Raw genomic sequence first — 16,832 nt, 5'->3', positions numbered from 1 at the left:
CTACTCCCACACTTGGCCAACAGTTCGACAAAAGTATCCGTTACACGGCAACCGGTAAAAAGTTTCAAGACGATTTATTAGTGCTTCCGTTAGTGGTTAAAACTCTAAGTATACAAAGGGAAAATTGACATCCACCATTGGTAAATTATTCCACTGAGTAAACCACATTTCCAGTACTAAATTTCGAGAGTTTGTTTCTGACTGAATTTTATCAACCATCTTTCAAAATTCACTTTCAACAAGTAGTCAAATTTACCAGGCTGTACAAAAGGTCCATTTGTATTGCACAAGGCGTTCCACCGTCCGATTTTCCAAATTGCTGCTACCTGTCAAAAGGAGAAATTCGACTGTAATTTTGAGAAAACATCGACTCATCGATAAACGTAAGTTATTAGAAATTTTTCATTGTATTAAAACCGTAGTCGATCGTTTTGGGGATGTGGTATAGTGTAACGGCACGACCAACTAATAAGTGGCATAAGCTAGAAAAATAGTACATTATATATCAAGGTAGAGAAGTCCAGTATCATTGCCTGAGCACCAAGATTACATCTCGGTTACAGGGCATTGAAGCAGACATCATCGAGCTAAAAATCGCCAATGTGAAATCAGTCTTAAAGCTAGGTAGATAAAATTGACAATTGTTGGCTATATCTTCAAAACCGTTGAGAATAAAAATATAGTTCATTAGCGTTTTTATCTTCAAATAACCTCTACTTTAATATCCCAAAATATGGCCCATTCCTCCTGCGACACCCTGTATTTCCAAAGTAAATTTAACAAAAAATATCGTTTTCTACTAATTTCCTATCTTTCTCTTCATAATTGCCGAAAGCGGCAATTGTCATGGCAATTTTTACTAATCTTACAAACACCTGTTGTGCAGAAACATGGCTTGCTGTAATGTAATAATTTAATGAGAAGGCAGCTTAATAAGTTAAAGTAACTCGTGGTCTCGTTCGCTAATGTTTTACTTCTGTCTGTACAATAAAAAAATCCACTGCTGGGTAATCGATAAATCAATCCACCCAAGTATAAAAATAAAAGCTTGACAATTTATTAGACGAGGCAATTCAAAAACAAGTCATTTAAGTTCATCCTTTAAGATGACTAAATTCCCCTTCGGGATAGTTTCTATCCGAATAAATAATTACAGAAATTTCGAGCAGAATAACACGAGTAGAAAAAATTCAAAGCTTTTCCGATTTGTAAATTTGTAGAAATGGAAGGGCTACATAATTAGAAACGGTTGATTAAAATTAAACACCCAGCGGGGCGACGATGACGCTAAGTCAACGTTATGGTGAAATCGGGATCGTTTTATACCGACCGTTATTGAAAATAAATGAATACATTAAGCGTCAATACAGATGGGATGGGCGATTAAAAAACCCCTCTTTTGCTTCGTAATACTTCGATTAACGTAGGTTAATGTGAAATTGTAAATACACAAAAAAGTTAATTGAAATGATGTTTTGCTACGTTACTACTACTACAAGTTGCATGTTGATCATCTGAAGTACACGTTTTCAGGGAGTCAGATTGGAACTCAGGTTAATTAATTTATGTTTACTCGCTGTTGTTATATACACAAAACGCACTTGAGCACTCCAAAACTTACATAGTTTACATAGCTTAGATTCGATAATAACATTAGCAAGACTTAAACTTCTGTATAGAATTACGGTAACAATATAATTGGGCCGAATTGAATTTCCGTTTGATACCAGCATGAATTTCTAAAACGTCAAAAACTGGGTCAAGATAATCGAATGCGTTGCGAGATTAAACGTCCTTTAATCGCCGAAAGAGACGTAAGAAATAGCAAAAGGATCAGGAATGTCATCGGGACGATAACGTTGAGGAAACGTAAGTCGGCATCGGGTCTCTCTACATTAACGGAAGGGAGTTGCCTAATACGAGCGCAGCTGTGTTGATGTGCGGTCTTAAAAGTATACACACTTATTTCGCCATTTGAAACACCGGCGCACATTATCTGCGAGACTATTAATCCCGTTCCTTTGTAACGAGTGTTTTTTGGCGGACGTCGCCATAGTAACGATTTCCGGTTGCTTGGTTACGCGTTCCTGCGTCGCTTTTATCCCCAACACCGACGCAACGCCGACGCAAGACATCGCTTGTTTTGTACAATTGCATGAAATGATGAATATGTATTACTCTGCTTGTTGAGAGATGATTTTCTTTGTTGGCAAAACGCGCCAACGACCGATACCGGAAAACAGAATGCGAAGAACGTAATCAGGGCAGAGGAGTAGGTACGGTACCTCCTCGTTCCGGCGCCCTAATATAAACGAAACTGAAAGCAAGGAATAGCGTTCCCTAAAATATAGGACAAGCGTAGGAGAAAAGACCCTAAAAGCCTAAGGCGACCTCTAAATTATTCTGAATAAGTAATGGAGACGAGAAACGAGGAGCTCTAAATAATTTTACATTACAATCAAGATTTTGTTTTAAGAATGTCTACAAAATAATGACGTACTAAATAAAAGCTTACAGAGCCTAATTTTTCTCTTTAAGCAAATTAAACGACTGAATTTGTATCAAAATCTTTGAATGCGCTCTTCCTTCTCATTTGAATAATTATATTTTTTATTTATTTATATTATTTATTTTCAGGATCGGGGATGTTAATGTTTTTAATTATCATCCTCCATGGAAGGTTTTCACGTAAAGAATCATTTATCCTATTTTTACTACTTCCTTAGGCACATTGCGTCGACCAGCTTGGTAGCTACATGTCCGAACCACATTCGTTTTTTAATCTAAATATTATCCACAATTCTGGGCTCTAAGTTCATTCTCTATTTAATAAGAGTGTTGTTATTTATTCTCATCCCTCAAATGGTGAATAAAAGTACTTGTGGATTTCATTATAATTCTGTAACCCGTCAATGTTAGTTTGGGTAAATTGAATTTTCTTCCGTATATCTTGAGGTATTGATGGTAGTAGGAACATTCGGTAAATTTGACCCCGGAAAATTCACCTCCTGCGAATTTGTTGTGTCACAGCCCGTCAGTAAAAAATAAAAACGATTTTGCAAAATTTTGTTTTTGTTCCGTAGGTATATCTCCGACAGTAGTTGGAATTTTTGTATTTTCAAAACTGCACTTTTTTAAGCATCAAAATACGCAATTTTGCCAAATTTAAACTACCTACCTATCACTTACAGTTCCCGAGGTCCCCATGGTGGCCCTTGAATTTGAATCACCCTGTATACTATGAATAAAAATCGTATTTTAAACGTAGGTCTACACAAAAACGTATATCATACTACCAATACAGAACTTATCCTTTCAAAGAGCTTTAAAACCGTCTTTAAACGTAAAGTGTGTTTACTGGGAGTAAAAAGGGAATAAGTATGGGAAATGATGCAGGATGAGAAAACAGAACACAATCAAGGAGAGGCAAGAAATAGAATATGAATATGTATCGACTGAATATGTAGATGGGGGTTAAATTGGCCTTAATTGGCTTCGCCTAACCCTTAATGAAGATTATTATTATTATGGTCAGTGTATCTTGTGAGAACTCAGGTCTAGCCTGGTTAACTAATTATTATTACTATTATTATTATTATTATTATTATTAATCAAACAGTAAAGAATTGTAACTTATATGATAAATCTTTGTAAATAATTATACGGAACCGACTGTTAAGTCTTTTTATTTTATTTTTTTTTATTTATTTATTTAACCAGAAACCATACAGAATAAAAATTCCAATTACATGGCACTGGGGCTCTGAACAAATATTAGGACTTAAGATCTAATTTTATTTATTATTGAATTTAGGGGATCGTGAAAAAAGTCGATATCATTAACTGAGGATAACTTATTTAAAGCCATCAAGATCTTAATAAGTGGGGAAGTTGTGTTGTTAACTACAAAAATAGTATTATTTTGCCTTAGCTTAACAAATGGTACCTTAGACTTAGCTGGACCGTAAACTGTACGAAACTGGAAATAAACAACAATTTAACAATTCAATTCAACAATAAGGGCAAGAGTTTGAAGTATTCGGGACAGGAAAATGATTGAGACATGTATGTCCACTAGCCCAACCTTATTTCATTTTTACATAAGAGATATGGGGAAAGTAAAAGATGGGGGCAAAGTGGGGGTATCGTAGTGAGAAGAAGGAAGATATGGTTCTTGGCATACGCTGATGACAGTAATATTGGCAACATAGGAAAAGCAGATAAAGAAATGAAGAAAAGGTAATGGAAGTGCAGAAAGGAAAGGGTGGAGAAAGCAAGAGAATTAAATATTTATGATACCAGATGCATCAACGAACTAACGGGGGAAACGTACAAATAAGGGAGTAAGAAAAAGGGAAAGTTCCGATGAGACAGATGTGGGTAATAGGAAAGAGGAAATTCAAAAATTGGTTTAGAATTAAAAAAAACACCTTTTTGATGCAATGGTGACAGAGGTATTGAGGTATACGAAAATGTGGGGATGGAAGGAATGGGATGAACTAGAAGGTATGCACAGAAGGTATTAAAAATGGATACTGACTGGGACTAAACGGAAGGACACCAAATTACATAGATGAGAAAGTAAAAATAGAGAAGATAAGGATATAGTCGGGATGCGGGGCGCTAAGATAATTCGGGGAAAGGAGGGAAAGAGAAAGTGGGAACAAAGAAAAAATATTATAAACGAACGGATGGGCAGAGGAAACGATGGAAGAAGAACTTAAACAAAGAAACAAAGTACGAGTAATATCTACCAACTACAACTAAAGAGATAAAATCTAGAACTCAAGAGGAAATAAAAGGTACAAGGAGCTGACAACGGTCGGAAAGCCGAAATATATAAAGTAAAGAAAGAAAAACATTAAACTAATAGCAAGGCTCAGACGTGGAAAGGAGAGGAATTGAGAAGTGGAGAGAAGAAGAATGAAAATGCAGACTATGTGGAGAGAAAGAGGAATATGTTCCTTGTTGGCTAGAACACCAGAGAATGAAATTGCCCTACTATCTAATACTAATTATAATCTCTCAGATACTCCTTCTGATTGCAATGAAAGTGACTTTTGACAAAAAGAGCTCGTTATAACGAATGTACGAATAAGTGTCGAATTTATTATGTGGAAGGTGGAACATTTCTAAATTCGCCCCTGACGTCTACTTTGTGTTTGGAATAAAGAAAGAGCCATTGAATTTCAAAATTCTTCAAGATATACAGGGTGTTCATTTGAAAACTTCCCACCACGGATTTATCGAAAACCACTGATTAAAGGAAAATACGCCGAGACACGTCAAAAGATTTGTCAAGGGGGACAACTTTTTAACCAAAATCTACTTCCCCCCTTTCATCCTTTGCCCCCCACGGTAATTCCCGTTTTAAAAGACACGTGGTATCTAGTAATAAAACAACATGGGGGGGGGGCTAGCTACAAAGTCAAGATGATATTATGACAATTTCCTAAGTAAATAAACAAAATACGCTTTACGCTTTTCTATGGGAAACCACAGGTTGGAAAAGTGCGCAGCGTAATTAAATTTAAATATTTATTTTTAATTGGATTATGGTTTTCAACTGCGTATAGTTTGATTGAAATTTGTACAGAACACCTGTAATTTTACACAATTGTAACTAGTTTTCCAAAACATCCATATGTAGACGACATAATGCAAATAAAAAGGTAAATAAAATTCCAACAGCTGGGTGCCTTCCACCACACTTCAGGTACTTAGCACGCATTAAACGCTATTTGAAGTTACGTGTCACTGCCAAATCCGTTAATCGCTAATGGAATATTAATGCATCTTCCATTAACATGCAAATAGCTAAAGAGATTTGTCATGGAGCCGGTATAAGGACGCAGCATCTTAAAAAGACAAACCGACCGAGTACTTTCCGAAAGCGAAATTTCGATTGCGGTTGTAAACTTGTGTAATTACACGTATTGCACGATTTGTTATTCAAATTACCAGACTTGAATTTGATTCCCTCGTGCTTCCTTATAACGGAAACCATCACACATTACCGCTTAGGGCCCGGACTCCCGTAGGATCAACTTCCTGTGAAGTTTCTCCACCACCTGCCCCTTTCATATTGTTCACAATGAATACATCCACAATCTATTTGAGAGTAAGCCTATTTTTTTCGTTCGCAAAATACAAGTTTTCGCAAGCTATTGTTGAAGGGAGAGCTGCACTCGGTGATAATGGATATAAAACTAAGTTTTGAATGAGAAGACCGGCTTAGACGAAAGTTCTTTTTAGCTTTAAAGTTTTTATAGCCGCTGTACTGATCGTGTTTTTGATATAGCTATAAGAAACTAATTAACGAGTGGGGCATTCGTGACACCAATAAAACTGAATTGTATTCGTGGGACCAAACATGCAGGATGCGCTGTTTGTTATCTGAATTACGTTAGAGTTGATCTATGAATCAAAGCTAAATATGTGTTAATCTAGGATTAACTGTGCCCGTGCAAGTTATGCATTATTGAATGGCTCTTCGAGAATTACGTGTGGTTCGACCAGTAATTATCTCAGGAGACTCTGCGTCAAAATCGGATGACGTTTTTGATGATGATGGTGATGACTCAGTTTTTAATTTAGTTCTCTTTCAGACATATTGATAATTTATGCTGTTACATTTTCCTACGTTGCCACGACTAACCAAAGTGGGATTCATAATAGTTATCAGATTCTAGGTTTATAACATCGTCGCCCATTAAAGATGGGCGATTTTTACGAACTTTCCTTTTCTCCTGCTTTTCTGGTTGATAAAATCGGAGGTGTTCTTATGATGTTATATTAATATGCCGCGGCTGCTCGTCGGTCAATAATCCTCTTTTAGTATCAACGGTAAGGGACAAGGGATAAATAATAAACCCAATAATCTTCATTATTTATTTATTTATTTGTTTTACCAGACACTATACAGAATAAAAATTCCAATTACCTCTGAACAATCATTAGTACTTAAGATTTAATTTGATTTATTATTGAATTTAGGGGATCGTGAAAAGAGTCGATATCATTCACTGAGAAGAACTTATTTAAAGTAATCGAGATTTTAATAAGTGGGGAAGTTGTGTTGCTAACTGCAAAAATAGTATTATTTTTCCTTAGCTTAACAAATGGTACCTTAAGCTTAGAGTAATTCGGAAGAGTTTAACAAATTGTGTAAAATTTTGAAGATAAAAATTGCGGAGGCAATGCACCGTCGGGTTTCTAACTCCGTTATATTTAAGCCGGAAGTACTATTTAAGTAATTCATGGCAGTTTGCACCGACAAATTTAAGCGTAGCTTAAAATCCATGGCAACCATTGTCTCAATAATCGTTACCATGGGTTTTAAGCTACGCTTAAGCTAAGTTCCTCTTAAATTTGTCGGTGCAATCGGTCATAAGCTGGGGAAGTTTGTAACACTCATTTCTTAGGTATTCAATGTGTAAATTGAAGTTAAGCTTGGTATTGAAAAACACGCCCAGGTCCTTGACGGAGGTAACTCTTAGTAAGACCTTTCCATTCATCTTATAGTCAAAAAGTAAGGGATTTGATCTAGTAAAAGTCCATGAATTGAAAGAACAAACTATTGCATAATCATGATTGGATAAATGCCGAACTATTTAACTTTCCACTCCGATATATTTACACGTAAAATGGTGACGCAATTTCTTCCGCTCTGAGCGATACTGTTAGCTGGTAATAGACCAAATATGCACTTGCTTTGATTTACACTGAGTATTATTGCCCTAAAGGGCACCTTTTAAAATATTTCGCAACGTTGTTGTGGTGCGCGTAAAAACCTGCGATTAGAATCCGAGCTTCACAACGGCTTCAATCGCACTCATTAAAATTTACCGTCCCTCTTTCTTCGGCCAAAGTAAATTCCCTCTATTCTAAATTTAAACTTACAACAAATGATACCTACGTTTACAAAATCTAATATACATTATATACAGCTAATTACAAAATTTTAATACTTTACGCCCTGGCCGAAAATCATTATGTGTAAATGAAAATATTCATACCCATTACATAATTATTGTCATCGGAACTCAGATGGCGGTCTCCGAGACTTTGTTGGTAATGATATAGGTATTAAATTAAGGCCCGTAGAAAAACCAGAAAGCTCTGAAGTCATGCTCACTACTATTGATATTTGAACCTAACGAAGTGCAAGATTAAATTCTTCAAATAATTTTCAATGGATCCCAAAGAACAAATGGATATTCAAGTGCAACAACTTGACTAACGAATACACTTGTTTAAATGGGTAAGGCGTACTCTTAATCCTTAGAAACGTTTTTTAAAGTAATTCTCAGTATAAACCCACCTACACGAAGTTATTCAGTACAGGTTCTGGCGTTTACTTTGATACCTATCAAACAAGAATGTGACCTGACCTATCTTGATAACTCATACTCCAAATATATTTTTGAAATTTACGGTATTAGGCCAACCAAACTAGAAGAAGGCTAAAAATTTACGTTACAATGTGCTTGTTGAGGGGGACAAGGAGGAGCAAAAACCAGAATATAAGAAGGGATTTGAGGATTTGAATTCAAAGGATAGGGACGGAAGCAGGTGATATCTGGCTCTCTTCGCAGAATGATTGTTTCGACCTTAAAGTGGATTTACTTTCCTATGTTTTTGTCTCCCTTTTCGGGCTTTTCTTGTGTGTATTCTGGGAATCTAGGATAAGCAAAACCGAGATACGTGGATAGCAAGTAAGAAGACTACATACGTTTTCCAATTTTTGGCACGATCCCTAACGAGGAGACATAAATTAGTGGAATCTGTCTTTTTCCCATTTTCATTCCCCTCGATAGCCTTACTTACACCCTTTTTTCAGAAATGAGTGTGTATTTTTGGGATCGTTAGGTCGATTGTTTTGATTTTGCTAACTGATTATTTCCAAATAATGCCGCTTATTAATAGGTTTGTCTTTGAAATTTCATTTTTCTGGTACTAATAGTCGTTAGTTCTCCAATTGAATGTATTATTTGAGCCATTCGTCGTGCTTTCTTGTGACTTTGAATATTTCCAGAAATAGCCTTTTTGTTTACCGTTCCAATGTGTTAAAATCTAAATAAAATTCCGAATTTGCCATCTTCAAAGAGCGAGCGATTCTAAAATTAATTGACAGCTAATTTAAAGTTTTAATTTCAAAGTTTATATAGAACTCCCAGTGTATAAACATCCTTCATATTTACTTTGTTTACTATTTACTTTAAAAATAAAATACATCTAGCGGTAAACATACGAAATTGTTTTAAAGGCGGCGGCGGCAGCGGTTGAAAGATTAATTTCATTGAAGTATAGACCTACTTCGGAAATTGACAGATTTCGTAAACCTTTTGTCGTATATAAAGGGGATTTTGCCACTATGACGTAATTGGTTTGAACTTCAGATTAAATTGAACTCTAGCCGTTTCATCGTCTTGCTACTAGAAAAATAAGTTGAAAAGGATGCTCCCGTCATCCTTCGGGGATCCTGGACGGCATTATAGCGTTCAGGTAACCCTATTTTATAAAACCACTCATTTTAGCGTATGGCTTCTGCTTCGGAATGGTTTAGATGCAGTTTAAAGCTAATATACGCGAGATTTATGTGCTGGTCTACCTATCTATTGATTGGATCTCGTACTCGTATCTGTACGAGTCAAGTTAAAGAAGGTAAATTGGCTTTTCTCTTACGACGGCTTTAAGTATATGCAACTAAATCTTACAAGAAAGCTTTATATAAGTCTTCTTAAAGCGCACAAAACGAGGTAATAAATAATAGCAAAATACAGATACTTTTTGTCAACTTGACTGTGCAGGGTTTAATCCCAGAATGCCAGCACATAGTGTAAGTAAGCGCATGAAATCTTTAAGTATTTTAATACGGGAATTAAAAGGAATTTTCTACTGGCGAAAGCGAGTCAACCATTTATAAATCAATACCCTCGTTGGAAACAAACAAAAATAGTACAGTACTTAATACTGCAAACTGAGAGTTTAATTTAACGAAATTGCGCATCGGCTATAGAGCTTCAATAATTTTCCAAAAGTCCGATTAGAAGAACGTAACGAAGCTCATCGGACCAAATGAAGTATAAAGAGATACTCGTGTGGGGAAAGAATGGGGGTGCGCAGATCCTCTTTGACCTTGGGTTCCGCGCATATAGGCTCTATATGGATGGGGATGCGCAGATCCTGATCAGAATCCTATGGGGATTCAATGAATCCTCTGACCTACTTTTAAAATGCGAGTGGGGTCTCAGAGAATCCTGGATGACCTAGTTACAACCCATTGGGGTCTCAAATGATCCTTCCTTAACGTACGGGGATTCATTTGAGCCGTCCTTGATCTTATCTTAATTGATGGGGTCACAAATGAGCCGTGTTTGCTTAGTTAGGTAAACGGATTCTCTGTGACTTACGGGTGTCCATTTAGGCCGTCCGTGATCTCGTCTTTAGTCGTAAACTCGTAACGCAAAAAAGAAACATTTTACTTAACTAATTATCAAGACGCAAAGAGCCTGAAAGATCTCATAAATTAATTGTATTTCGAACAAGGAAAAGTTCATAAATTTAATTCTTAGTAATCTCATTTAAGTGTGTAATAAATTATGAAGATTCAAAGAAGTCGTGTTTCAGTATATTCAAAATACCCAATTTCCTGAACAGCGCTCGGGTATTAAAATGAAGTTGAAAAAACATCAACGTTCATGAGTGTGCTACCCTGTTAAACAAAAATTTAGCAAAATTTCGCCGGAGTAAATTACAGTGCATTCGTTTAACTGGTCCTTAATTTTTTGAAATCTATTCAGTATTAACTGGCCAGGAACATTTTCTGTAGACCGTGCTTGTCATTAAATGACAGTTTGCCCGAGCGCTGTTATAATAATTTGGGTTTGATGTAGTTAAATTATCGCAGGGAATGTGAGGTAATTTATGTAGTTTAGTAAGTTTAATGCGTTTTACATACAGGAAAAAAAATTAAAGTGTTACCAATTAATGGAACATAACGCGGAAAACGTAATGCATTTACAATTTATTACATGCCCAAATATGTCTTCCTCTATAAAGTGATAATAATTTAATTTAAAGTAAACAAGTGCTTAATGGATGCCTATAATTAATAGGGAAAAAAACCTGGATCTAAATATAATAAATAAGCAAAAATGAATCGTGGTCTATAAACTTCGAATCACATTAAGCAATAAACGTAATCAAGCCAATCCGTTTTACGTAAAGCAAAATCACCCATAATTAGGTGTTGTGATAAATACAAATTCGCGGATACGTATTTAAGTGGAAGTAGCATTTCATTTCATCTATCGATCACAGCAAAAGTGGTCTACATATTTTATAGGGAATTTTATACAATTAATTGTAATGTAATCCGAAACGCGAAAAAAACTATCGTAAAACTGTCGTTCATTCCTTATACAGTTCAATAAGGGTCTGAAATAGCGTAATACATTTGTTTCGGATTTTTAGGAATCATAAAATTTTAGTTAAGTGGACACTTATGGGTAAAGATAAAATACAAATATCAAGTGCCGTTTAACTTTTTTTTTAGGTTATTTAGATAGTAAAGTAGGTATTTTTTAATCAATGCGTATGTGTATTTAATCTTAATGGAATAAATCGCGTATGATTATTTTGATGTCATAGTTCGACTGTATTAAGTTAATGGATGTCTAATTTATTACTGCACTAAATTACTACGAATATTTTAATTACACATGATTTAACACGTCTTAATGATGGACGGTGTATGAGTAACAGACTTGAAATACGCGTAAAAGTTAATGGATTTACAATTTATTATTGTAATAAATCTCGTTTGAGTGTGAGTTTGATTATAAAAATAATAATCGAATTTTGGATGTCTCTAAGCTAAATTAGAATGAAACAGCTTTCTCATAAAACGTAAAAATGGACAGAAACATTCACTTCACTCGTATTTAGTCATTGTTTCGTGTTCGCGTTAAGGGTTGCAGGCGCTTGGCAGCCATACACACACTTAGCTATTTTTGAATGGGATTCATTTATTTTCCTTTATTAGGTACTTTACGTAACTGAATAAATTTACTAAATAAAAATTATAAGCCTAGATCGAAGAGTTTTCGAATTTTCGAGTTTTTTTTTCCCATAACTTGGTGAATCTTTTACAAAGTAAATCCTGTTATAAGACAAAACGATATACTTAACCAATTGTTATTAACGTTTTATAGATGACTACTGAATGGATGTAAGGTTTGTTATCTTTTATTCTAAAACGAAATGCTTGGTAAAGGGTTTATTTTTCAAAGGTAATAAAATGTAATAGAAATCGGAAAGTTTTTATTTAAAAGTGTTTATGAAAAAAAATTCCAATGTGTTATTTGATTCACGCATGGTGAATGTGACCGGCCCAAATGATGTTATGATAGGCGGGCCGGTGGGTGGAACCGTTGTCGCAAATAGGGGTGTTCTTTCAAAAGTGTTCACGATGACCGTCTTGGGGGTATCTACGGGCCGGTCTATCCATAATTCGAAAGGAACCACGTCCCAAATTTCGATTTCTGATAAAAAAATAAGTAATTACTGTGATGCCTAAAAGATTTAAGTTCTACTTACCGTGAGTTTCCATATTAACTAAATGTTTTTTAACGAAATGTTATGAATTTTTTTAACTGAAGAAGTTGTATTTATACCAAGGAACCTTATATATGCGAATATCGATGGAATGGGGAAATCCAAACCTTTTTGGAGAGGTGTATTCGTTAGGAGGAGCACGAATCCCAAGAAAAAAAATTTTAATGGGCAGTCGATATCTTCAAATAGTTTGAGATATTGGTAGATAATTTGTAGAGAGGAAATGCTCAATCATGCTCCTTGATCAATTAGTTTAAACCCCACACATATATAGTGCAAAAATATCGAGCAGCTGCAGTAAGCATGAGTGCTTCGCCCCGTATTAAAATATTGCAGAACATTGTAGTCGTGCCCGCGAAAGAAGCTGATGTGCAAGAAAACGAGTTAATAGAAGATATTTTTAAAGATTTAATTTGTCCAGATTTCGATTATTCGCTTCTTGAAGAAATCTTCGGTGACATTGAATGCCTTAACCGTCAACTTATAGACGCCGAAAAACAACTTTCTCGATTTTTTAAGATTTTATCTATTAAACGGGAAAACAATTTTTGCGATCTCCAGTGGTGCCATTGCCAAGTGGAGCACCTTATTGAAAGGAGGGCAAAGTTATTAGCGGACATCCAACAGTTATCCGTAGGGTAAGTAATTGAGTGGAGTTACTTTTTTTTTGTCATTTACTGTTATCTAGGAGCTTCCAGTAAAAATATTGAAGAGTTCAGATTTTGGGGGATCATTAAGCCGGTGTGCCAACTGCTTATTTAAAAAAGGAGATCAAGCTCGTTTATAAGGTGAGAAAGTTGCGAAATTATTTCATTTGTGACTCAATTTTATAGGAATCAAAAATGTTTATGTGTGAAAAATGTAATAAATCATTCGCTACTAATAGCAATCTTCGACGCCATCTCAAAAAGTCATGTAGAGGTAAGGAATTTTTATTACTCTTGCAAAAAAAAAGTGTTTAAATCGTAGCTCAAGAACCATCTCCAAAGAAGCTCAAAGTTACACACGATACCCAGAGATTTTGCGATGTGTGTTCGGAGCACGTTTCAAGCCGAGATTATGTTGGACATTTGCGAAGTGTCAAACATAAAAATAATTCCCTTGCGTTTTCAACTGAAGGGGTTCAAGTAATTACGTCAGCCTTCAAATCTCGCATTGTGAGCTACAGAATATCAGCGAATACACAATACATTAATCTGAAGGAATTTGTCGAATCGTTGGCTGACGTAATAAAAAAATTAGTTCGTGAGCAAATTGATATCATGGGTAGCGTTAAGGTGAACTGCGAGCTGTTTGGTTATTTTATTTTGGAATCGAAGGATCGAGGAGAAGTTAAGTCTTTTAATACTCGTAACCAAGTATTGACGATAAGTTCCGACTTAAGTGAATGGTTTAAGGATATCATCGAAAAACTGGAAGTTGACGCAACGGAATTTGAACATCGCGAGTCAGGTATTAATATCCAATTGTTTATGCCATGTTTACATAATTATTTGTTCTAGGATGGGCTCTTCAGCACTGATTATATATGGAAGTCAACATTAATAAATATAACCCGCTACGAGCTTCTTCATTCATACCGACCCCTGCATTTATCTCACGCAAAAGAGCCATTATTAATGTAAAGAACGAGGATTTCGGATGTTTTGGATGGGCGCTAGTTGCAGCTATTTATACTCCAACTGGACATCCCTGCGAACCGGATTCGTATCCGGACTATTTAGAAAAGTTCAATTTTGAAGGAATAACGTTCCCGGTAAAATTAGATGCGATATCAAAATTTGAAGAAATGAATCCCTTGTCCATTAACGTTTACGGTTTAGAGGAGGACACACAGAAACAAGGTAAAATGACATATAAAGTAGTAGGTCCTTTACATTATACCAAACAAAAGAAAGCCGTGCATGTAAATCTTTTATACTTGTCTAATTTAGATGGCAACAGTCACTACTGCTACATTTCTAATATGTCGCGATTAATTTCCATGCAAGTGTCCAAGCACAAAGAAGCTATTTATCTATGTGACGGATGCTTGCAATATTTTACAAGTCAGGAAAACCTGTGGCGCCATTCTAGATTCGATTGTAATTATGTTTGTACATTTTTGCCTACAAAGGAACCTATCTTGACAAAGTGGGGCCAGCCGTCATTTGATAATCGACTTAAATTTAATAATTACCAAAATAAAATCAAACACCCGTTTGTTGTCTATGCGGATTTCGAATCGTTGCTTAAGCCCATAGAAGGACCTCAACCGAATCCTCTTCTTCAATTTACTACTAAAACATTTGAGCACGAACCATATTCGTTCGCGTATTATATTAAATGTTCTTTTGATGATAAATTTTCAAAGTTTCAAATTTATCGAGGTGCCAATGCTCCAGTGCAGTTTATAAATATACTAGAGAATGATATTCTAACCATATACAATCAACATTTTAAGCAAAGTAAACCTTTACAAATTTTAACAGAAGAGGAACGGAGAAAAATTAATCTTGCCACAAATTATGGGATTTGTGAGAAACCTTTTGTTGAGGGAGATGTAAAAGTGATCGACCACGACCATCAGACTTCTTTCGTCAGGGCCGGATTATGTCATTCTATATGTAATTTACAGCTTCAAACCCCAAATTTTATCCCTGTATTTTTCCACAATTTGACCGGGTACGACAGCCATCTTTTCGTTAAATCCCTGGCTTTAGAGAATGAAAATATAGACGTTATTGCCGGAAATAAGGAAAAATACATTTCTTTTTCGAAGCATATTGTAGTAGATCAAATCGTGGAGAACGGAGTTCCAAAAAACCTAATATGGAGAATACGTTTCGTCGATAGTTTTCGTTTTCTGGCCAGTTCATTAAATGTTCTTGCTAAAAATTTGAGTGATAGCGAGTGCACTGAAATTACAAAATTTTTTGGATCTGGACGTGAATTTGAATTAATTCGACAAAAAGGTGTTTTTCCGTATTCGTTTGTAGACTCATACGATAAGCTTAATCTAACTACGATCCCCAATAAAAGCGATTTCTTTGATATGTTGCACGAGCAGGACATTACCGATGAAGAATACAGACGTGCTCAGGAAGTTTGGAATTTATTTAATTGCCAGACGTTGGGCGAATACTCGGACATTTATTTAAAATCTGACGTGCTTTTATTGGCCGATATATTTGAAAACTACAGAGGCGTGTGTTTACGCGAGTACGAAATTGACGCTGCCCAATATCTGACCGGTCCTAGCCTTAGCTGGGACGCTATGTTAAAAAAGACGGATGTGGAATTAGAATTACTGACAGATATTGACATGCTTCATTTTTTTAAACGTGGTATTCGAGGCGACGTCAGTACGTGCACCAAACGCAAAGCAATCGCTAACAATAAATTTCTTCCCAATTACGATCCTTCCAAACCAAGCTCATTTATTATTTATCTGGATGCATGTAATCTTTATGGCCATTCCCAAACACAATTTCTCCCACAAAGTGACTTTGCTTGGCTCACACCCGAAGAAATTCAAAATTTTAATGTTTTCGAAATATCAGATGAGTCACCGATCGGGTATGTCTTAGAATGTTGATCTACTGTACCCTGAGGCCCTCCACAATTTGCAAAATGACATGCCCTATTGCCCCGAATCTATAACCCCGCCAAATTCAAGGTCAAAGTATAAGAAACTAATTCCAAATTTAAATCATAAGGAAAAATACGTTTTACATTATAGAATGCTAAGACAATGCCTGCAACACGGATTAATTTTAAAAAATATTCATCGCGGGGTTAAATTTATGCAATCGCCTTGGTTAAAATCATATATTGATCTAAATACGGAACTGCGTAATCGTGAAACTAGCGAATCGGGCCGTGACACTATAAAAACTATGAATAACAGCATTTATGGTAAAACTATGGAAAACGTTGACAAACGAGATAACGTTGCACTTGTAAGTCACTGGGAGAGGATCGGTAAGAAGCCTGGAGCTGAGGGGCACATATCTAAACCAAATTTTAAAAATTTATCGGTGTTCTCTGAAAATCTCGTGGCAATTGAAATGTCCAAAGTATCCGTAAAGTACAACAAACCGGTGTATGTTGGTTTTTCAATTTTAGATTTATCCAAAACAGTTATGTACGAGTTCTTTTACGATTTTCTAAAACCATTATATCAAGATAAAGTATCTTTGTTGTATACAGACACCGATTCCCTTATATTG

The 16,832-nt window shown here is 35.6% G+C and overlaps 1 protein-coding gene across 1 annotated transcript; it reads left to right on the top strand.

The window, feature by feature from the left end:
• The first annotated feature begins 13,043 nt into the window (after nt 1-13,043).
• LOC116162413 lies at nt 13,044-14,143 on the top strand. Its single transcript, XM_031476031.1, has 4 exons — nt 13,044-13,409; nt 13,455-13,542; nt 13,591-14,073; nt 14,124-14,143. Exons 2-4 carry the CDS (start codon nt 13,464-13,466, stop codon nt 14,141-14,143), a joined length of 582 nt encoding a protein of 193 aa, XP_031331891.1. The 5' UTR covers nt 13,044-13,409; nt 13,455-13,463.
• Nucleotides 14,144-16,832: the final 2,689 nt, after the last annotated feature.

The sequence above is a fragment of the Photinus pyralis genome, unplaced genomic scaffold, assembly GCF_008802855.1.
Source record: "Photinus pyralis isolate 1611_PpyrPB1 unplaced genomic scaffold, Ppyr1.3 Ppyr1.4_LG1, whole genome shotgun sequence".
Lineage (NCBI taxonomy): Eukaryota > Metazoa > Arthropoda > Insecta > Coleoptera > Lampyridae > Photinus > Photinus pyralis.
The sequence above is the reverse complement of the archived record's forward strand: the minus strand, read 5'-3'. Positions and strand labels throughout refer to the sequence as shown.